The following is a 24,457-nucleotide window of genomic DNA, read 5'->3' on the forward strand; positions in this document are numbered from 1 at the left end:
ATACAGCCAGGCTTTCAGGATTGCCGTTCTTATGTCTGAGACACTAGAAAACACAGGCAGGAGTTTTTGTTTTTTCCACTCACAAAATGGAATGACCTCTGTCTATTCAGCCCTATTTCCCCCTGGCCTTGACTAAATCTCCATATAGTCAGTCTTCTTACCCACTTCTGTTCTTCCAAGGCTTCCACCCCACATTTTCCAAAATCACTGTGTCTTATCTTCTAGAAACCATTGCATTGCCTGCCCCAACACCATAGTTTTCGATCTTAATAGCAGACTTTGTATGGCGCACTCATAGCCACACTGATTTTTCAATTGAAAGGCTAGGGTTCTAATGGATAGTGTGCATCACAATAATAGGTCGTGCTGAGCAAGATCACCAAACGCGCGCACACACACACACACACACACACACACACACACACACACACAATGCAATTCCATTGTCACACTCATTGTCCCCAAGAGGGCGAGTTCTAAAAAAAAAAAACGTGAAGGTTAAAGTGTTCTATGGCATGTACTCTAGCATGCTTGTCATTGGAGTGAGAAGCATGCCACAGATCATGAAGTACTCATATCTTAAAATATTAGTTTCTGGGCTTTGATTCTGATCTCATTTACACCAGTTTTTCCCCGATGCAATTCCATTACTTCACTGCAGTTAATTTGGGTGTACACCAGTGTTCTGTAAGTGAGAGCCAAATCACACACCTTCTCTATTGTTTTCTCAGAAGTACAGCTGCTAAAGCCATAAAATAAATATTGTTAACATACATTAGCAAATTTCTTTTACGCTTGGATTCCTTATTAAATTAAATTACAATATTAGTTATAATGAGTGTAATCCATTCATTAGCATTGACCCAAAGTCCCCTGGAGAATGTTGTAAATCCATTTGATGTTCCTGAGTGGCATTTGCACTGTGAATTAACTGAAAGGTGTGTTAAATCACATGTAGTGAAAAGGCTTCCCATTAACTTTACATCTGAAAAGGTCCCTGTGCAAAGGCTATTCCAGGGGTTCAGAATAAGTTACAAGGCAGAAATTTGTCCCTGCTGTATCCTTACAAATGTCAGCTCACTCTATTCTTGCCACTCTCTCAACTCATTTGGCAAACTGGTATCGTCTTTATCTGCTGGCACCTGTGTCTTAAAACACCTTATTTGCGACACTTGCCATCATTTTTTCTCCCTGCTACAATGCCTCTTAATATAATTATCTTTCTGCAATTAGTAGTTATATCTTCGGGTTTTATACTGCTCCCCATCATTGTAGACTCTGAGCACCTTCCATATAAAAGTAAGAGCAAAGTCCATAGTGGATTTCATGGGAATAGCCAGGGCCTCCCTCTCTTAGGATGAAAAACTCTGCTTGGAGTATTTTTTGGTTCCGGGGAGCTCTTGCTAGATTAATTTATTTCTTTTGCTTCAGGATTTTGGGGGGAGTTTTCTGGGGAACATTTGAGTGGATGGAGGTATCAGTGTTGTGTCATTCTTTCCATAGTGGATATACTTTACTGAAGACGAAAGTTTTGCACTGTTCCCTAAAGTTGGTCAGAGGATTATTTAATTGTATAGAACATCCAGAATGCAGTGTGTATGGAAGAATATAGAAGAAATAGTTGTATTGTGTGTATTGATTCACTTGGCTTCTTAGTATGTTTTGTCAAATCACTTGGATCATTCCCCCTCTCCTCCCTCATCCACATGATAAAATCCACAGGAAAGGTGTCTAGAGAGGTAATCTTCAGAAAGATACCCTTATGAAGTTCTTTCCCTGTTGTTCCATTAGGAGCATGTGTTGGTCCCCTTCTGAAATATACCAGTGGGCCTGCCTTTATAGTTGGTGAATCCTCCAGAATTTTTGGGAGATGAAGGTTATCTAGGTCAAGACTCTTGCCCCTGGCAGAAGCCCTCTGCTCTTTGGCATTAGCTGTCCCAAGGACCCTAAGGAGAGAAGGCTCCATAGCAAAGATAATCCATTATTTTCCAAAAAATCTCAAGAAGGATGGAAGTGGAGAACAATATACTGTATATCTGTGCACATTTTTTGGCACCTACCCATGGCCCATCCTCCATATGTGGATTTCAGGACACCATCCACATGTTAAGGACTGGGACAACTGTCTGAAGATCAGAGCAGAAGTCAGGTCTAGTGGGTACAGCAGGCGTCCAGGTCAGCGAACAAAGTCAAGAGTCAGCACCAGAGTCAACTGCCAATTACCAGAGCCCAAGGTCAGAGCTGGGACTGGTAACTGATTGTCAGAAGTGAGGCAAGAGGACAGGAACTGGAAGAAAGGCAAGGATCCCGCACAGAGCAGGAACACGGTGGTGTGCAGGAACAAAGGCAGGGGGAAGCCAGGAGCAGAAAAGGAATCAGGAACAGGGTTGGGTGCAGAATGAAGGAAGCAGGCACAAGCAGGATCCAATGCAGCAGCAACAGGGAATCACCTAATTGCTCAGACAACTTTCTATGCCTCCTTCTGGCTTACGTGGCATGGTTGAACCAATCGGTGGAGACTTGGGAATCCTCCAATCCAGGCACCTGTATGTGGTGCCTTGGCTGAGGCTGTTGTCCTATTAGCTTCTCAACCCACCAGCCTTCAGCAGACATTGGGTGGAGGTGAGAATGCGACAGCTGTCTGGGCACTTCCAGGCCTGGATTTGAGACCCAGGACATCACACCAGGTCTCTATTTGGAGATCTTCTAAACATGAGCATATCTGACCTAATATGTGGTTTGGAAGTGGGGATTCCTGCTAGAACATCAGTTAGTACAAGCATTTCTGTTCTCCTCTAATACATGGCTGGTTTTACTTTGGATACTTATGTGGCTTTGAGCATGATTAAGTCCTTGGCATTTGTGAGGCCAGTGTTAAACAAATAATCAGCATGTCAGTCTCAACATCGATAAATAAAAAAGACTGGAGTACAGATTAAACCATTATTTTATTTAAGTGGCAAATGAAAATTATTTTTATGTAATTTGTGTCTTGACAGATGATAATGAATGTGAAAATGCTACACAACCTTGTGGAGAGAACGCCAACTGTACCAATACTGTGGGGAGTTATTACTGCATGTGTGCAACTGGTTTCAAATCTAGCAGTGGTCAAGAGAAGTTTGTAACTAATGATGGAACCTTTTGTGTGGGTAAGTTACTATAATGTCAGCCAGGTAGCTTTAAATTGTCACTTATTTCTTATGTATCCTGTTAATTAGAGAAATCCAGTAAAAGAAATTCAGGTGCCCTGATCTGTGCAATTTGGATTAGAGCTTCCCACAATTCAGAGTGGCACAGACCTGGTATTCCAGTTCAAGCCCCTATGTCTCAATAACTAAAGACTGCTTCCTAATATCTTTACTCAACAAAAGTCCCATTGACCTCAACAGAACTTCAGGATTTTACCTGAATGCAGTAGCTTTATATAGGAATATAGATCTAAGGCCAAATGGTGGCCCACATTCTTTCCACCTTATGCCACCTTCTCCTGGCTCTACAACACAATTGGCCTGGCAGGGGTCAGATGGGATTTGGTCAGAATTCAAGGCAATCCACTGATTCTGGACCAGCAGAATGGCCTTTAGGGTTTGTCCCAGCCACATTCAATTTGCTCACACCTCAGCACCAGACTCTGACCAATATTCCAAACAGCTCTTCATCCCTCACTGATTCTTCTTTTCTGTTCTGGTTTAAGATAGTGAGTAGGATGAGTATCTACCCTACCTTCTGTGCAGTCCTTCAGTTTCTACCTCTATAGCAGTTTGATGGATCACGTTTAGGATTACAAGACAGGAAATGTTCTCTGGGAAAATATTATTTCTGAACAATTGTGCAGTCCTTAAGGATTGCCCTTCATTGGAAGAATTGTAACTATTTCTTTTTTTTCAATCCTTTTGGTAATTTTCTTTTTGTGCTGTGATACTCTTTTGGGAATGGGAAAACAAGCAATAAATCCACTGGCTCTTTACACAGGTATATCATCTTTAGGCTGATTATATCTAGTTCTAGATATCTCTCCCCAAAGGTTGACAGTCCTCACAATGTCTGTCTTTTCTTACCATTCCAAATATAAGCAAAATAGTTGCATATTAGGCTAGAGAATGAGCTAGCCAAAATTTCACTGATGTTTCTCATACCCCGATATCATGTTTCCCTTTTACTAAATTGCTGTGAATCTGTTCTCAGGTTATCTGGGATTCATGTTGTGAGCACAATGAGCTGTAAAAATTACCTATTTCCAGAAGATGTCTTGATTTTTTACCATAAGCTTTAGAAATCATGTCTTCAAAGTTGTTTCACTTGAATGTTCCTAGCTTTGCTTTACTTTTTTGCCAGTTGAGAAAGATTACTTTTTATTATTACATTTGTCTGTCTATATACATCTGTTGTCCCTTTTCCTGTACTAAGATTATGTCTGCACTGCAGCCATAGGTGTGACTAAAGCATGTGTAGACATACCTGAGCTAGCATTGGTCTAGCTAGCTCTGTACTCAAGAGGTTAATCCATGCTGCCATCTGTGCTGCTGCAGCTTCACTATTATTATTCAAGTTAGCTAGATCCAAGCTAGCTTGGATATGCCTACACATCAGGTTTCCAAAATTGTATGGAGGGCCGGTTAGGGGAGGCTGTGTCTCCCCAAACAGCCAGGCATGGCCCGGCCCCTGCTTCCTATCTGACCCCACCCCCAACCCCGCTTCTCACCCCCTGACAGCTCCCCCAGGACCCAGCCCCATCCAACCACCCCTTCTCCCTGTCCCCTGACCGCCCCCGGAACCTCTGCCCCTAACTGCCCCCCCACCCCATCCAACTCCCCCCACCCTCCTGACTGCCCCATCCAATCCCCCTGTTCCCCACATTCTGACCACCCCGATTCCTATCCACACCCCGAACTCCCCAGCCCTCTATCCAACTACTCCCTCCCACTCCCTGCCCCCTTTCCACACTGCCTGGAGCACCGCTGGCTGGTGGCACTACAGCCGAACTGCCCAGAGCACTGGGTCAGGCTGCGGCTCTGCAACTGTGCTGCCTGGCTGCCCAGAGCGTTGCGCCGGCAGCGCAGTGCACTGAGGCTGCTGGGGAGAGGGGAACAGCGGGGGAGGGGCTAGGGGCGAGCCTCCCTGGCCAGGAGCTCAGGGGCCAGGTAGGAGGGTCCCATGGGCCAGATGTGGCCCACGGTCCATAGTTTGCCCACCTCGGTCCTAGATTGTAAGTATCTAGATGGGGCAAGGACCATCTCTTTGTTCTGTGATTCTACACCACCTAGCTCCATGGGGTCCTGTTCCATGCCTAAGGTATTACAAATTAATAATAAACTTTTTTCCCTGCTGTTCAGAGTGCAGACTGACTACTGTCATCCTCTAGTGGTCCTTGATTGTCGGCTTTCCTCTTCTTTTGTGCAAATCTGTGTGGATGGAGTTGACACATTTCAAAACAAAAATAACCTCGTGGCATATTATCCCATTAAATACAGGTACAAAATAAATAAATTCAGTTTTGCAGTTTATCGAGGAAGCCATAGAGGATTACATTGTAACCCATGAATCTGCTACAGGTGGGAGAGGTCTCAGACATGTCTTCTACACACAGACAATAGCACCCTAGTGGAGTACCTAGGTGGCAGGCAGTGCCATATGTCTGGAGTGGACACCAGTATTATAATAGGAATCTAGTAGTGTTGGCTATGCTGTACAAGTCAGAGCTGCTTAATTTGCACTAGGACAGTGCTGTCAGCTCACTTGATGTATTTATGTGGCCCCAAGACACATTCTGAATTTGTATTAGAAGGGTAGCCATGTTAGTCTGGATCTCTAAAAGCGGCATGGCAATATACAAAAACTGCAGGAGAACACTTCAACTTCCCTAGACACACAATAGCAGATTTAAAGGTAGCCATCATGCAGCAAAAAAACTTCAGGACCAGACTTCAAAGAGAAACTGTTGAGCTTCAGTTCATTTGCAAATTTGACACTATCAGCTCAGGATTAAACAAAGGCTGTCAATGGCTAGCCAACTACATAAGCAGTTTCTCCTCCCTTGGTGTTCACACCTCAACTGCTAGAAGAGGGCCACATCCTCCCTGATTGAACTAACCTCATTATCCCTAGCCTGCTTCTTGCTTTCATATTGATACCTGCCTCTAGAAATTTCCACTACATGCATCCAACAAAGTGGGTATTCAGCCACAAAAGCTTATGCTCCAATACGTCTATTAGTCTATAAGGTGCCACAGGACTATTCTGAATTTGCACAATCTAAGCTTTCTTTAAACAAACAAACAAAAAGTTTCTATACCTCTGGGATTTCATGTTAACCTTTCAAATGTGAAGCAAGCATAACGGATGCAATGTTGTCTTCCTGGGTCTAAAGATAGCCTGAAACACTGGTTCTGGGAGATGGCAGTTCCCCACCATTAATCTAATTGGGCTGTTAACTCTAATATCTAATGATGACACTTTACATGTCAGTGGTAAGTTTTTCATGGCTGATCATTATATCAGATAGATTAGGGAAGGGGGTGTTGATAACACCCACAGGGAGAAGAAAACTGGAGGTTGCTGTAGAGAAGGAAAAACAGAGGGAAGAAAGGATGAGAGTCACAAAGACAAGGGACAGAGAAATTGAGAAGGGAGAATAGGGAAAGAAAAAACCACAAAGTAGAAATAGTGGTGGTCCTTTAGGTGAGGATATTTTCCCTCTTGTGATGCTCAATATAAGCTAAATAACAATTATAAGCTTATTTACTACATAAAAGCCATTTTCCACCCTTGATCTTTGTATATTAGTGAATGTTCTGCTGTGGGTCTATGGGGGAATGGAACCCTAAATTGTAACCCCAGCCCGAGGAGTCAAAAATAGAATTTGTTCCTGTCCAGAATGAATTTGACATCTCTGCATCGCAATTTCTGAAAGAAGTTGCACCATTCTTCCAAGCATGCACTTCTGCATTCGGGTCCTGACTTTTCCCCCAGCTGATTGGCCGTATGCCCTTCTCTGTCATAGCCCATTACAGTGCCGTTTGTGCAGGGATATGCCACGTAGCTGTTATCTCTTTCCATATGCCCTTCTTAGGACAATTTGGAATCCACTTTGTGTACATTGCTCCCCTCCACAGTACAGAACCAAAAGGAACATCTGGTCCTTTACCAGTGGACTTTTCAATACCCTACAAGCTACTAATAAGCATAATTTATAATGGAGACATCAAGCTATCTTGACTGGCTGATGAAGAATCAAAGAAATATAGCTATGATCCTGTAATTGGCAAGACTGAACATAACCATTCTCACTACCTTTATATTAATTGGAATTATCTTGCCTGCTGTAGTAAACGAGCAGTGACAAAAAAGCAGAAAGATAATAAAAAGTTATACATCTCTTTTCATACTAGCTAACTGGTGCTTGTAGTGTTATTTTGGGGGATTTTGCTTTAATATTTCTTTCTGATCAGAGCTATTATAAAGGCTTCGAAGCTCAGTTCCAGCGTTGTTTTGAATATTTTCTGAAAGGGAGGGTTCCTTGCTGAGCCATGGCAAATGGTCTTCTCATTAAAGGGCCCAGTCTTTCAACCATCACTCATGAATCTTCTCACTAAAGACTACTCATATGAGTTAGAGTTGCAAGACTGGGCTTTTGGTGCCCAAACTTGCTCCGATTGTAGATAATCAGAGAATGAATGGGCTCCTAGCTATAAACCTCAGGTGGAAATGGATCACTTTCTAAAAGCATTGACAAGCTGTTGTCTCCTGTGTGGTATAAAGTTGCATAGTCATCTAAAATAGAATGACCCCCCCCCCCCAAACCCTGCAAAAAGTACAGAAGAAAACTTAAACTGACACTGTTAACCTTTTTAAAAGCAACATGCAATCTACCTTGAAATGGTAATAAAATCATTGATGGCACCTGAAAATCATATTGATTTAAAGAGAATGTGAAGGTGATCAGTACCTTTAATTATCTACTCCAGTAACTATTTTCTCCAGTAAACACTGAATTAGCTAGGTTTCATATAAATTCATATAGACAACTTAGCTGCAGATAAACTATTTGTATATACTCCTCAGTCGTTTTGTATGTCCTTAGCATCTTTGTTGCCATGTCCATGAGCTTCCACTTCTGTTTTTAAAATCCTGCCTCCTCATTAAGGTCTCCATTACAATTAATATGTTACAACAGTATGAAAAGAAAGGTAATTTGTATAAATACCTAATAATGACAAATAAATGATTTGGGTTTATGAAAAACAAATAATCATATGTTGCAAGACAAGTATAATAACCTTGAAAAACTTGTAATGGTAAGTGACATAGCAACCTGATACTTAGCAATGATGATCTGGAATACGTTCAATTATTTATGCACATCACTAGAAGGTTAATTTTTAGGAAAGGAAGGTTGCTATTAGTCATCTATTGATTTTAATACCAACTTTATAAGTGTTGTTATAAATCAAACTATTAATAGATTATTTTAGCACACATTCGAATCAGACATTTCAGGTTGTTGTGAAGTTTGTCATTTATTGATATTTCACAATGAGCTGCATGCTGGAGATCTTGTTAGGACTTACACATCCTTCTCTACATAGCTGAGAAGGCCAAGAAAATTCCTGGAGATGAGTCTCATCTATGGAGCCATTATGCAGACTGGTGTTGTCATTGTTTTCTCACCCTTGGCACTTCAGTTTAATCCAAGTGCATCTATGTTACAGTAGTGGGACACTGAGTGACATTTACTTGCTCCAAAAAAGAGCCATACAATTAATTGATGTGAATGAATTATTTAAATGCCAGGACTAGTGTCTTTGGCCCCATGCCTTCAAATGACAGCATTTGATTATGATTTACCCTTTGTATAGCAATATCTCACGTGTACTTCTCTTTTTGTTTTCCTCACTTTTATCAGTCCACTGAGATTTGACATGGTTGACACCTCAGCAGGCAGGTCATAAAAAAAATTCAGATATAAATAATGCAAAAGTCCATATGCTGAAGTCAAATGACTCAATATTTGTTAATTAAGTCTAGAAATGAATTATCAACATAATACAGATGTCAGCAACTTAGTCTCACACTTGATCTTTCAAGATAACTCTTAGTGCCTTCCAGTGTGATTATGGCACCCTGCAATTTTCTAGGAAGGCCTCAATCTAAACCAGTAGAAGATAGGAGGCTGTGGGGAACTGTGGACAAAGCAATAAAAAAAAGTGGGGTGAGATGGTTCTTAGACTCCTCCATTAAATGTTCAAATGCCATGTACAATTCCATGTACATAAGATTTTTTTAAAGCATTTATCAGATTTTTTTAACCAGACATGCTTGCCATTGGCAAATTATGCTCTATTAAATTTCCAACAAATGATGCCCACCAAAAGCAGAAGCCCTTTGAGTATTCCTCAAATGCCTTTATATATCTTTGCCTCCCTCCCCGCACTCAGACAAGTAAAATCTTTTTTTCTCCCTCCATTCTCATTTTTCTGCTTCCTCTGTTCTTCTAATATTTCTTTTTTATTGTATTAACCCCTCCCTAACTTTCTCTCTTCCTTCCAATTCCAAATGTCTCCCATTCTCCTTTATTCCCTGAATTTCTCCCTTCTCTCTCTAGTTCACATACCCTGACATCTGCTTTCCACAAATGTATTCCCTCTCCTCCTTATCGGTATTCTCCCTTTTCTGTGCCAAATCCAGTCATTCTTCTTTTTCTTACCCATTTTTGCCTCACACATTCTCTGCCTTACAGAATCACTGTCACCAGAAATCCACTCTCTAATCTAAACAATACCAGCACTGAAAACCAATGATCAGTTCCTCAAAACTAAAAGCCTATTTTGTAGTCCCCCTATCCATTCTCCACTTGTTCTCTCCTAAGCCCCTCTTATCAGCATGAGCCCCTCCATCAATTCATCAATGTTTGCACTCTCCCACAAGCACTGTTTCTCCCCAACCTCTACCCAATGTATTCAGTTATCCCCAATTCATCAGTTTAATTTTGGCCCCTTTCCCAGATCATCAGTTCTGTTTTCCACCTCCACAAGCCTTCAATTCAATTCAATTCAATTCTCAGCCCCTCCTCTTCTAAATCTATACATGTATTGGCTTCTCTCTACAAATTAATCAATTCTTTTTTTGTTCCTTTCTCTTTTCAGCCTGTTCAGTTCTTCCCTCCTCCCCCAGTACATAATTTCTCAGATCTCCACCCCACTGCTCACAATTACTCAGTATAGTTCCAAGACTCAATGTGTCAGTTGAATTCTTTGGTCGCTATCCCCAGTCAGTCGATATAATGCAAGACCCTCTTTCCCATGCATCAAATCAGTTTTTTCCCTGCCTTTCCAAATCCATCAGTTCACAGCTTTCCTTCCAACAATTCATCAGTTTAATTCTCAGACCCACTCTCACTCAATCAATTGAATTACTGAATTTACCTACCCAAATTAATTAGGAAGGAATCATCAATTGTAGGGAAATTAAGTTTAAATGTGGATAAAATAGACAAGTCAAGTACTTTGAAGAGCCTTTGACTTTAATATTAGATTAATTATAATATTATGTAATATATAAATAATTAATTAATTATCTAATATTAGATTAACCAGACAGGCAAATTGATCCTTTAAATACTAAAATAATAAAGCATTGATTTTAAATCAAAAGGCTGTGTATACCAGTTTCCTCTGTCTTTCCTAACTGAATAATAAGGTAGTACAATCTATTTTAGTATGATATATAGACAAATTAGGTTTTAGATTATTTTCATCATACATAGTCTAGCATTTGGATATTGTTGAATTAACTTTTAAACTCACTTTTAAAACATGAAAAATACAGCATATGTACAAAGAAGGTTTTTTTCAGTAAACAGTTGTTATAGCTGTGCAAAAAATCAGCAGTCTGTCATTGAAGAATATTTTTATTATTAAAGAGATGCTTAATTGTGCTTTATTGTCCCAAACCCTAAGTGATATAATTAGCAGATGTGTTTGCCATTAAATTTGGCTTTTTTAGCTTTTTGCTATTTTTTCTTTAATGTTATTTCAACATGAAATCTTGATGTGAAATTGCTGTATGCATAACTTATCAACAAGGAAGCAAGTGTTAGTCTTTAAATACTTAATAAAAAATTCAATTTCTCACAATATTTGCAGATATAGATGAGTGTAGTGAAGCAGTAACTATTGCCTGTGGAGATCATGCGAAATGTGAAAATGTGGATGGAGGATATAACTGCTCCTGTAAGGAAGGTTATCAAGCATCCACAGGAAAATTACAGTTTAAGCCAAATGATGGCACTTCCTGCCAAGGTAAATGATATTATAAAGGTTTATGTATTATTATAGAACTACATCTTCTGAGAAACCCACCAGTGTCTCTTTATCTTCAGTTGGATTAATCAGCCAGACATGAAAAAGAAGCAAGACACTCACACCTACATTTTCTAAGAATATCATTGAGATGTACTCTTAGAAATATATTTGTACTGAACAATATGATGAAATCTGTTCTGTATTGAAGACCCAACCTGACATTGTGTTGATGTGTATTCTAAACTTTATAAGTCTGATTTTCTTCTCTCACTCATACTCATACCAGTGCAAACAGTAAGTCAATGGGCCAAATTCTCTGCTGGTGGAAATTAGCAAAACTCCACTGAAGTAAGTGGATCTGCTCCCATTGAAACCAACAGAGAATGTGGTTTGGTGCCTTTATACCAGTGTAAAACCAGTAAGTGAGGTCAGAATCAGGTCCTAATAGTTTATGCTTGTGAATGATCCCTATATATGTGCAAGTTCCAAATACTGTAGAGGTTTGAGTTTTCTTATATAAGAACTGTTACTGTAATTGATTAGTCTTCTTTTTAATTTCTACAGAAAATCCAAAGGCAAAGTGCAAGTTACATAATGACTGTATAACTGAAAATATTACTAGAACATTAGCTGAAGTAAGTAGCAATGGATTATAGATTAATTTACAAATTCTTTTATTGTTTCTCTTTTAAAACTGTTATTTCGATTATAATATCTATTGAGGCGCTTTTAACAAATGATTGAAGATATAATTGAACATAAGCATATATATAGAAGTCTTTTTAATACTTCCAGCTTATTTGAAATGGGTTATGTATTTGAATCACAGTGTTAATTTGCCTGCAAGCTTTGTTTTGTTTATATCTCCAGTGAACTAAATCATGTTTTGCATAGAATTCAGAAGTGTGGTAATCACTCAACAGTTTCTGAATGGCAAATTCTTGAAATTACACCTTTCTACATTTAATTATGTGCAGCTATTTGTTTGTTCTGAATGAAACCTAGAAAGATAATTTATAGAGGCAGTGAAGGCAAGTGACAAAATATAAAAGAGAGCAATAATACACTTGGGTACCAATATTTTTCTCTCCTTCAAAACATTGTGTGTTAGGCTGCACGTGAAAGAACTGGGGAACCAGATTTTTACCCAGAAGCTTAAATTTCAAACAGCAAATAAAATAAACTGGTGAGTCCACAAGACTATCGGTTTCTGATTTGACTGAGTAAGTGAATCACCAAGGGCGTGTTTGCTTTTTATCTCAAGCAGTTTGCCTCAATGATCAGATTTAAAAAACCCAGTCTTTTAACATAAGAGGTTTGACTTCTTCAGTTTTAAGGTATACATTATATTAACATGCTTACTGTAAATTAAGTAGAGAAGACAGGATAAGTACAACATCTGAACTTAAAACCGAATGGCTGTCTGTTTTTAAACCTGTATTTAAACTAGGGTTGGGTCAAAACCTTGAATCTAAATTTTCAAGAAAAATTAATGCTTTAAATTTGAGCCCTTGGATCTGAACCTACCCCTGTAGTTTTGATTCTGAGTTAGATAAAAAAAACAGAAAGAGGCCTGTTTTCCAGTTCCATTAGGATGCAACCAAAGATAAAGTCCGGATCTCACGAGAGCACTATCTCATGGGATATTCACCTTTGAGATGACAGGAATCTCACCAAACTGGATTATCTCATTATGTTTCTACTATTTAGGGATGAAATCTCATTGGATTTCAGTGCCAGGAAATCTGAAACCCTTCTCTGATTCAGCCATTACAGTGAATTCTGAACCCTAGCCTAAACCTAATACAGATCCAGATCTCAATCTTCTCAGCCCATTACTACTATAGCATTTTTGTACAAACATTTCCATCTAATTATTTTATATTAATATTTTCAGTAGGGAAGTAATTTAATAGTTTTCAACCCTTAGCAGTGAGAATTAAGAATGCAATAGAATTTTGGTAATCTGTGTGCTTTATAGTCCTCATTTTTAAAAAAAACTGGCCGTCTGTTTCCACCTCTCAGCAAAGATTTAACAGAAGAGGCTGTAGGTAAGTTGCCGTACTACTAAGACTTAATTATTTTTACAAAATATGCAACAAAATATTTACTAGTACATAATGGAGCATTATTCTAAATAAAACTGAGTTGTACTGGTCAAAATAAATTAAGACGGTATGCTGGTTATGTATTATACTTTTACAATGTCTATTTGCCTGGTCAAATTCTGGCATGCCTAATCAAATGGAGTAGCTCCATAAGTAGACCCACTGACCTGCTGTGCCCTGTTTGTGTGCAGAAGCTGGCCCTTATTCACTAATTCACATAAATCCTTAATTTATTTCCCCATCATTTGTGCAACTCTTGTATTCTCAAAAAGTCATCCGTTGTGGCTTTGCTGGTTGAATTGCCAGTGGAATCTCCTAAGTATACTGATTTCCTGTTTCTTTCAGATTAGGACCATAAAAGAACCCTTGGCTTTCCTGCAGGAAATCAATAGGAATACTGTAGGACAACTTTCACCTGTAGATGTGATTTCATATGTGGAAGCATTATCTGTATCTTACCCAACACTAAGTACCATGAATAACACAATTTCTGACAAGGAAGCACTTACTAATATGACTATTAATGTAAGTGACTTTAGCCTTACTATTGTATTTTTTTCTTTTATAAATAGCATAAGGCTTTTGTGATCAAAAATATTTTTATACTGACAGGTTTTTGTTAACACCGTGAACAATTTTGTTCAAAAGGAAAAAATTACAGTTTGGGAAGCACTCCCTACAGATAACAGGAGAACAAGTCTCACTAAGCTGATGCATGCTGCGGAACAGGCAACGCTGCTCATGTCACAAAACTTCAAAAAGACAACACAGCTAGATGTTAATGCAAGTGAAATGGGTAAGAAAAAGAAAATGAATGTAAGTGATATTTTAGATGTGAATTACACTATGAAGTTTTTTCAGTATAAATTGTTGAGATTAAAGTAGTGTTATATGAAACCCACAGATTTTGGTTTGTATGAGCAACCAAAAAACACCTACAGATTTTGGGCCAGACGCTCGGCTGATGTAAATCAGCTAACTCGATTGACTTCAATGAAGGTAAGACCAGGTGCACCAGCTGAAGATCTAGCTTGGTTCTTAGAGGGATGATATAGAGGGTCATGCTTTCAGCTCTGAATGTATCCCAGTTCAACCCTAACTCATGACCAAAGTGGCGTCACCTTTTAGCAAATCATTGTACATCTTGAACAGATACATTAAAAACTCCAACAGAATGAAAATTAGAGTTGCTAACAGAACTCTACAAGCCATGTTTTGTTTTATTTTTGATTCAGAAAAAGCAATGTAAACAAATTTTGGACTAGGAGAAGGACCTTGGAGTATTGGTTGATCATAGGATGACTATGAGCTGCCAATATGATATGGCTGTGAAAAAAGCTAATGCGGTTTTGGGATGCATCAGGAGAGGCATTTCGAGTAGGGATAAGGAGGTTTTAGTACCATTATACAAGGCACCGGTGAGACCTCACCTAGAATACTGTGTGCAGTTCTGGTCTCCCATGTTTAAAAAGGATGAATTCAAACTGGAGCAAGTACAGGGAAGGGCTACTAGGATGATCCGAGGAATGGAAAACTTGTCTTATGAAAGGAGACTTAAGGAGCTTGGCTTGTTTAGCCTAACTAAAAGAAGGTTGACAGGAGATATGATTGCTCTCTATAAATATATCAGAGGGATAAATACAGGAGAGGGAGAGGAATTATTTAAGCTCAGCACCAATGTGGACACAAGAACAAATGGGTATAAACTGGCCACTAGGAAGTTTTAGACTTGAAATTAGACGAAGGTTTCTAATCATCAGAGGAGTGAAGTTTTGGAATAGCTTTCCAAGGGAAGCAGTGGGGGCAAAAGATCTATTTGGTTTTAAGATTCTACTCGATAAGTTTATGGAGGAGATGGTATGATGGGATAATGTGATTTTGGTAAGTAATTGATCTTTAAATATTCAGGGTAAATAGGACTAATCCCCTGAGATGGGATATTAGATGGATGGGATCTGAGTTACCCAGGAAAGAATTTTCTGTAGTATGTGGCTGGTGAATCTTGCCCATATGCTCAGGGTTTAGCTGATCGCCATATTTGGGGTCGGGAAGGAATTTTCCTCCAGGGCAGATTGGAGAGGCCCTGGAGGTTTTTTGCCTTCCTCTGTAGCATGGGGCATGGGTGACTTGAGGGAGGCTTCTCTGCTCCTTGAAGTCTTTAAACCATGATTTGAGGACTTCAATAGCTTAGACATAGGTGAGGTTTTTTGTAGGAGTGGGTGGGTGAGATTCTGTGGCCTGCGCTATGCAGAAGGTCGGACTAGATGATCAGAATGGTCCCTTCTGACCTTAGTATCTATGAATCTATGAATCTAGTCTGTGCCTTGAAGGCCCAGTCCTGTGTTGGTGATGGTACAGCTATGTTTTGAGTTTCAGGAAAGCTCAGAGAAGGATATTGGAGAAGATCTCAACTTGGCTCTCATGACTTCCCACTATCTCCCTCCACGTATCAGTTGCTTGTCTTCTGTATTGTGGTCTTAGGAAGACACCAAGAGTGGGATTTTCAAAAGTTCTCAGCTTTGGCCTATCTCCTTTCACTGAAGTCAGTGATGCAGTGAAGATAACAGTGTTACTATAGGCTATGGGAGTAGAGTAAGGCTAGCGCTGAGCACTTTTTGAGACTCTATCCTAAGACTATGGGTATATGTATATTACCCACCGGATCAGTGGGCAGCAATCAATCCAGCGTGAGTCGATGCATCGCGTCTAGTCTAGATGCAATAAATCGACCCCCAAGCGCTCTGCCGTCGACTCCTGTACTCCACCGCTGCGAGAGGTGTAGGCAGAATCGATGGGAGAGTGGCAGCAGTTGACTCACCGCAGTGAAGACACCGCGGTGAGTAGGTCTAAGTACATCGACTTCAGCTATGTTATTCATGTAGCTGAAGTTGCATAACTTAGATCAATCCCCCCTCCCCACCCAGTGTAGACCAGGCCTAAATTATTGTTTCCCTTTTTTTGATTGTGACCAGCCATTCTGGTTTCCTCCTTCCAGAGTAACTCATATATCCTCTGATTGACCCAGTTTCCTGGTCTGGTGTAGTAAAATCCAGTGTTCCCTTCCCTGGTCACATCAATCTCACCCTTTAGACATCGCTCCCCAAAATGCACGATGATACTGAGGAAAAACCTGCCTCGGTTTCTGAGGAAGAACAGATCCTTTTCCTTCTTTCACTTCAGTGAGATTTGCTGCTGGCAGATGAAATGAGGGAGAGAACACAGTGGTTCATTCTGTCTCATACGCTCCAGGGAGCCTGTTGCATTTGTAATTTTTAACACATATGGACCCAGTTATATGGCCAACTGTGGGAGCAGTTTACTAGGCCACACCCAAAAGAAAGCAGATGCTCATACAGGGACCTAATAGAGAGCTTTGAAAAATTCAGTCATTTTCTGGCAATGTTTTGTTTGAGAATCTGAATTTATGGGCACTTATCCAAACTGAACCCAAGCTCTAAACCTTTTGAAGTTTTCCCATTACTACTCAGCACTATGAACATCTTACCAACAATGCCGATGTGTTTCCCACAAATTTATTTTTGAGACCAGGCCCTCAATAATGTCTCATTCTCCATTGCATTTCATGGCACAGCTTCTTTAACTACCAAAACTTCAGCCACGAAGAACTATTTCTTATGTCCTGACAAACATTTTCTGACAGCTGGTCTATTGAAAAGCTCATATTGTTTTTGTGTGCTGCACTATAAGCAATGCAGATGGTCTAGTTTAGTGATTCTAGCCCATCAGTCAAGTTTTAGATTTTTTTTCTTTTTCTTTAAGGCCTGATTGACTTTTTTTTCCCCGCTGTTGGTGATTGAAACTCTGCACTATAATGAACTGAGTAAAGAGCTCAGTGTCCTCTAATGTAGTTTTTGTCCTGAGGGGCGATGATTGTTTGTTTTTTGTTTTTGTTTTGTTTGTTGACAGCACACATCATTATATCGTGGTGCAATGTGCATTTCATACCAGGGAATGATAACTGTGAGGGTATTCACTTTTCAAAACTTGGCTTTTTCAAATGTTACTATTCAATGGAGGATTTTATCCTTTGCTTTTTATAATTGTGATTTGTGGTCCCTTTCAGAAATGAATTTTTAATAAAGCAATAGCTCTTCCTAAAGTAACCTACATTATTCTTTCCAGTGCCTAATTTAATGCAAAGTAAATAAAAGACCGTATTTTTCATGTAAAGAATAAAAGGTATGAGAGAAAAATGTATGCATTAGAATAACAAAGTCTAGAGGTTTAAAGCAAACATGTACCATATTAATAGCATTTCTCCTTGAAATATTTGGCACAATGGTGTATTCTTAAAATTCACAATAATTATGCAATCTGATGTCACATTTATTAACCTAACTGTAAAATTATGTTAGACTGTAATGGAAGTGATTTGCATAGTATTTTTCTTTTTACAGCTCTCAAGGTTTTGGCTTTTGATTCGCATCACACGAAACATATTCACCCTCATGCACACATGGGAGGAGATTATATAAAGATATCTCCAAAGAAAAAGGAATCACCTAATTCTAATGGTAAGAAAAAGCCATTAAGCAATAGCTTGGTTTAAGCAGCGTTCCTGGTACCTACTTGCTGGCAAAAATCAGATGCATAATTCACTAACTGTGCAGTTGTGATGTTGATAGCAATAGAGAAAGGCATTTGTAACACCTTGTTGTCTAGCCCTGTGTCCTATCTGCTCTACAGCTTCCACTGGTGTAATGCACCACAGGAAAATTATGCCTCTTATTTTTGCCAATTTTTATATGAGTACAGCCCTCCATTTCTGTATTTTTATTACAATATGTTTTAAATGTACTAAAATACTAATGATCATACTGGCACATCTAAAGCACTTTACAAGGAAGCATATTGCTGTAGCTATCTTAAAACTTGAGGTGCATGTATGTATATTAAAAATATGTAAAGTAAGATCCAAGTGTAACTAGCCCATCCAGACTGACCCCAACTCCCAAGGAATGAATTGATCAGCAGCACAATAAAACTTCCCATTCCCAACCATCCCATGCATCTCAACCAACTCCTCAGCAAAAAGAAAGCCAAGACAGTAGACAAGTCTTACAAGCTGTCAGAGTTGGATTAATGGAAGGAATGACTTGCAGACTCAGTTACCCCTCATGAAAAATACCCAGTCAAATGTCCTTTGAAACCAAAAAGAAAAGGAGTACTTGTGTCACCTTAGAGACTAACAAATTTATTTGAGCATAAACTTTCATGAGCTACAGCTCACTTTGAAACCAAGAAGCTGTTACCCTGATTGCTGTGGTGGGCATACCACACAGAGACATACAAAAGTGATGGTGGCTATATTGAGAACCTAGAGGAATAATATACCATTTATGTGAAATCCCCTCACACATGACAATCTATCCCCCTAAACTGAAACACATCAGCTGTGTAATAGCACATAGCACCACTGTATAACACTTTACGACAGGCAGTGAAGAAAAAATGTCTAGCTGAAATAAGGTGGAGAATTTTGGCAGGCATAATGTATCAAAACGATCTGCGAGAGATAGTATAGTACTGCGCTTCTCAAACTGTGGGTTGGGACCCCAAAGTGGGTTGCGACCCCATTTGAATGTCGTTGCCGGGCTGGTGTTAGACTCGCTGACACCTGGGGCTGAAGCCAAAGCCCAAAGGCTTCAACCCTGGGCAGTGGTGCTCAGGCTTCAACTTAAGCCCTGAGAGGTGGAGCTCAGGTTACAGCCCCACTTCCACTGTGCCCTCAATTGTTTAGTATTTTTTGTTGTCAGAAGAGGATCACAGTGTAAGGAAGTTTGAGAACTGCTGGTGTAGTGTAATGAGTAGGGCACTGGCTTCTGGGATTTAGAAGACCTGGACTCTATCTCTGGCTCAACCACAGATCCGCTTGGTGACCTTGGGCAAGTCACTTCACAACTCCCTGTATCTCTGCGTCCTCTTCCAGCACTAGTGTATCCTATCTTGTCTATTTAGTTTGCAAGCTTATCTGGTCAGGGACTCTCTTACTATGTGTTTGGACAGCACTTAGCATAATGGGGCCCTGATCTTAGCTGGGGCCTTATGGTGTCACTGAAATATGGACAATAATAAGAAATTAGAATTTTGCCAGAACACCAGAACTAGTGCCCCAAATCTGGCAAAACCAACCTTGAGCTCTTTCTCCATCTTTTCCTGGGTTTGCAGCCAATCAAAACCTCATTCCCAAACACCACAGAAGGGCATGGTATCTATACTGACTCAGGAGGAAGCATTCTATGTATTACTGTACATACATAATTCTATGCAATTACTATTGCCTTGCATATCTCCTATCCAACTACTGACCAGGCATGAAATCCTGGGTGCAATAAAAGTAATGGCCACACTCCCATTGACTTAAAAATGGGGCCAGGATTTCACCCCCAATATTAACATTATTAATCTTACAAGATCTGACATGTGACCTGCAGCCGTAGGTAGTATTGCTTCAAGTATACATTGCTCCAGAAAAAAATATGCATCTACCCTATTGGAATACCCAATATAAACATGCATTTTTAATTCCAATGGACATTATTACATTGTTTTAAATCAGGCTATATTTCACTGTCTTTAAACTATTTTTGTAAGTATTCCACAAAGATTCCATCTGTTTTGCATATTTTATGCAATAGCAGTAATAATGTCTATTGTTTATTGTTTCCTTAATGTCTTCAATTTTGTTCTACTATTAACAAAACCCCCACAAACTACTAAACACAGTCTGTTTGATTGATAGGCACTGTTGCAGTTGTGTTTCTGAGGTATAGCAATATTGGTCCTTTGCTTTCATCATCTAAAAACTCCTCATCGAAAGATAGTTCAGACCAGAGAGAGACAGTAAGCTCATCAGTTATTGCTGTTGCAATTAATTCAAATCCACCTACACTCTATGAGCTTGAGAAAATAACATTTACTTTAAAGTACTTCAAGGTAAGATTTTTTTTTAATCAACATCTGAAGAAAGGAAAACAGTACTGTAATTATTTGATGTGATATAACTGTACCTACAGGATATGTTGGCTACCATGGGAAAATGTTGCTAGAATATGTCAACAGTAATAACTACAGATATATACAGTAATAACTACTGGGCTGTAATGGTGGGGAAAAAGTTATGAGTGTGATCAGAGAATCCTTCCGGCTTCTGACCTTTCTGTATTTAGGATAATCTTGCCAACAGTTTGTCAGATGCTTAGAGCTATATCCATAAAAGGGAACACTTCAAATCAGATTGAAGCAGATTTGCACAGGAGAAGTGACTGCAGAACCTTTTTGTTATGTGCACATTACCGAATGTAGCACATCAGGGCCCTGGCCTGTGCCATGCCATGACTGGCACTCTGAGATCCTACCACAATACAAATAATAATAATATGGGTCTTCGCAGTTGCTAGCATCACATTTGATGTCAGTGTGTTCATGTTGGGCCAGAAATGGCCTTAAGTACTCACTAATCCCTGGCTCCCTCCTCCTCTCCCCTGCCCACCCGACCCTCTGGCTGGACTTATAAAATGTATAGGAGAAATCTATTTTCTCCCTGTGCTGTGATTATTGCAACACAAGATCATTTATAAGCAGTGAGCTAAGCCTCAAGTCTTTTTCTAGTTCACATTACTTGTAGATGGAGGCACCCCAGGTTGCTTTACAAGTGCCCAAGGTCTTCAATGTAACAGAACAGAAAAGACCCATGTTGCCTAGGGGCTGCAAATGAAGAGACAGAAAATGAGAAGGAAAGAATGGAACCAAGCTGTTCTATTGGATAGGATGGGGCAGCAATGTGGCTGTAATGTTGCAAGTTGTTCCATTCAATAGGTGCATGTATGTATATATAGTTGTGTACCAGATATAAGATTCTGACACCTTTTTAAATGCCAGGAAGGTTGGGTAATTGGGTCAGTCTAGCTTGTTTAGTCTGCTATTAACTGGGTGAATCAGGTATTTCAGTGTTGTGCCATTTTTAATTGCCTGGGATAGGTTTGTTTGTTTGTTTGTTTTATGTTTTGTTTTATGTTCTGAGGGTTGGTTTGTGGGGGGGGGGGGTTGTGTCTAGTTTGGGGTTTTATTTTTGTCTTGAACCTTCCTTCAGTAAAATGCAATGTTTAATGAATTGTTCTGGCTAATGTAACAAGAGTCTCTTGATGGAAAATTTCCTGCCTTTCATCATCAGTAAAACATCCTATTTCTCTTCCAGACTGCAGATAAGGATATTAAATGTGCATTTTGGAACTACTCAGCAGACACAATGAATGGCAACTGGTCTACTGAAGGCTGTGAGCTGACACATTCCAACACTACTCATACCTCATGCAAATGTAATCATCTGACTCATTTTGCTGTTTTGATGTCTTCAGGCGGCTCTGTTGTAAGTGCTATTTTTCACTTAGTGTTTTACCAGATACTTAGATCTCATATAATGTGGGTTTTTTTTCATTACCACTAATATACTTACCCTCCCCCAACCCTCCTTTTGGTTCCATCTCTTTTTCCTCATTCAGCAAACACACAATTTATTGTGAACAGTGCAAACACAATTCCTCCCATTTCTGTCTGAATTTTTTTGTGTCCATTTTGCAGTATGACAGAACAGTAATGCAGCAAAGAATCTTGTTCCAAACCTGCAGTCTGTTGCTTTTTATTTCAAAACCCACTTCAAGGCTACAATGGGATTTAACTGGTATCTGAAGTGGTCAGCAACCATATGGTCTGGGATTTTTCTCACAATGCTTTTTGTCATATATTTGTCTTGGTATCTGAAAATCTGGAATGTCTCCTTTAAATGTATCCCCTGAGTTGCAATAGCACTGTCAGAAAATTGTATAGGAATAGCACGGCAGGACTGAGTTCATGAACATTAAAACAGAGACTCTCACAAACATCACAGAATTGTGAAAATGACCCCTCACTTTGGGCCCCACTTACATTAAAAGGCCCCTAAGATTTTTTGAATCCCTCCAGGATATATAGAGAGCCTAGGTTTAGCCTTGGGAGGCAGCTTTTTTTAGTCATCAGAATTGGCAATAAGAAGAGCATTAGCATGAGTACGTTGTGCTGAGAGAATTCTTCCACACTGTGCACTTCAGACTGACAGAGGGTGCGTCTTAGTTGCTAAATAGCATCTTAAGTCTTCCGTTCAAATTCAAGACTTTTGAGGTGTCCTTATATAGTTTATTTTAAAAGGAGGATAATCTCTGGACATGTATTGAGAATCCATACTTAGATATACTTTATGGCCAGCCATAGTCTGTCCTTATGCAGTCACGTATTTCAGAGCTTCTTTTTGCTGAATGCCAAGTAGCCAATGTAACTGTCCTTCTGAACAGAAAATACATGCACATAATCATTAAAAATAGCCCATAATATTTTAGACCATTTCCATGCTATGTATCTTGAACTAGCATTTGATTTAAGCAACTGTGATTTCCAAGTCTTTTATTGCTCATGTTTACACTGAAGAAAAGAGGTGCCCTTAGCAGATGACAGAACGAGGAGTAATGGTCTCAAGTTGCAATGGGGGAGGTTTAGATTGGATATTAGGAAAAACTTTTTCACTAAGAGGGTGGTGAAACACTGGAATGCGTTACCTAGGGAGGTGGTAGAATCTCCTTCCTTAGAGGTTTTTAAGGTCAGGCTTGACAAAGCCCTGGCTGGGATGATTTAACTGGGACTTGGTCCTGCTTTGAGCAGGGGGTTGGACTAGATGACCTTCTGGGGTCCCTTCCAACCCTGATATTCTATGATTCTATGATTCTATGATTTATGCTATGTAGGCAAATATAAATGAGTCACTGATGGGGTAATATTTTAATGTCATGCATTAATACATTTTCTATTGCCAATATGTTTGTCATTTAGTAATAGATCAGATTTTTTAAAAGTCATATTACCAGATATCAATACTAAGACGATATTATGCAAGGCAATAACACATCACTGGTGTTAAGAACATTGAAATATTTATTTTATTGTTGGTTTTCCTGAGCATTACATCTGCCTCAAAAAAAATACTTCTGAGATGATCAAAAGTGTGCATTTGCACTGCAACCCTACGCACAGTTTTGATGTATATTTTGTAAAAAGGTAAAAGGAACTATGTTATAGAATGATGCTTTTTTGACAAGGTACACAGTTATTCTCTTAACTATTATATTATAATTTCCCCCCAGGGTGTTACAAATTATAACATTCTTACAAGAATCACTCAGCTAGGAATAATTATTTCGTTGATTTGCCTCTCCATGTGTATTTTTACCTTCTGGTTCTTCAGTGAAATTCAAAGCACTAGAACGACAATTCACAAAAATCTCTGCTGCAGCCTTTTCCTGGCAGAACTTATCTTTCTTGTTGGAATTAATATGAACAAGAATAAGGTGTGTAGCCTTTGTCTTTCCTTGATTTTTACATTTTTGCAAAGTAAATATACAGTAAAAAGTACCATTTTCCATATAGCATGCAATAGATTTTGATGTTAATATGAATGTTCTAGTGCTATTGAGCTCCTAGTCTCCACAGTACTTATGGTGAATACAAAATGTTTTTTCTGTGCATGCTTTTGTTCAAGAAATGGAGCCACATTAATTGATGTAGCTACATTGAATTCAGTGGTGCTTTGCCAGTTTACACTATCTGAGAACTTGGTCTCCATGTGGTTGGTATTTCAACAATTTCACAACCCTAATGGTTTGGTCTTTAACAGTTCCACCAATTAAGCATTTAGATGCTGTACAAAGCAATTCTGGTGAATCAGTGGATGGCACTTTTCCCTCAGAGTCAGTCCTGAATCAAAGCCCCAGCCTTGTGTAAAAGATACTGTGCTGCTAGAGGTGCCATCTATCAGATAAAATCTAAAAGTGAAGTTTTGACCATTCACTGTCACTTTGTTAGTCTCTAAGGTGCCACAAGTACTCCTGTTCTTTTTAAGACCTTATGACACTCTTCAGCGGAGTACGAATGTTGAGCCCTGCTTCCTGGGAAGATTATAGTTCAGCTAGATATATTCTGCCTACCTAAATTATCCTGTGG

At 39.3% G+C, this 24,457-nt stretch overlaps 1 protein-coding gene across 2 annotated transcripts in view; it reads left to right on the forward strand.

Moving 5' to 3' along the window:
- Window positions 1-24,457, forward strand: part of ADGRL4 (adhesion G protein-coupled receptor L4) — a 97,646-nt gene that overhangs the window by 50,177 nt on the left and 23,012 nt on the right. For both annotated transcript variants that reach the window (XM_043490525.1, XM_038413656.2), the window contains 9 exons: window positions 3,000-3,152; window positions 11,145-11,300; window positions 11,868-11,938; window positions 13,757-13,936; window positions 14,024-14,207; window positions 17,830-17,946; window positions 20,175-20,368; window positions 21,630-21,800; window positions 23,602-23,805. In XM_043490525.1, the coding sequence (XP_043346460.1) occupies window positions 3,000-3,152; window positions 11,145-11,300; window positions 11,868-11,938; window positions 13,757-13,936; window positions 14,024-14,207; window positions 17,830-17,946; window positions 20,175-20,368; window positions 21,630-21,800; window positions 23,602-23,805 (1,430 nt within the window). The remainder of the gene's footprint in view (window positions 1-2,999; window positions 3,153-11,144; window positions 11,301-11,867; window positions 11,939-13,756; window positions 13,937-14,023; window positions 14,208-17,829; window positions 17,947-20,174; window positions 20,369-21,629; window positions 21,801-23,601; window positions 23,806-24,457) is intronic.

The sequence above is a fragment of the Dermochelys coriacea genome, chromosome 8 (genome assembly GCF_009764565.3).
Source record: "Dermochelys coriacea isolate rDerCor1 chromosome 8, rDerCor1.pri.v4, whole genome shotgun sequence".
Lineage (NCBI taxonomy): Eukaryota > Metazoa > Chordata > Testudines > Dermochelyidae > Dermochelys > Dermochelys coriacea.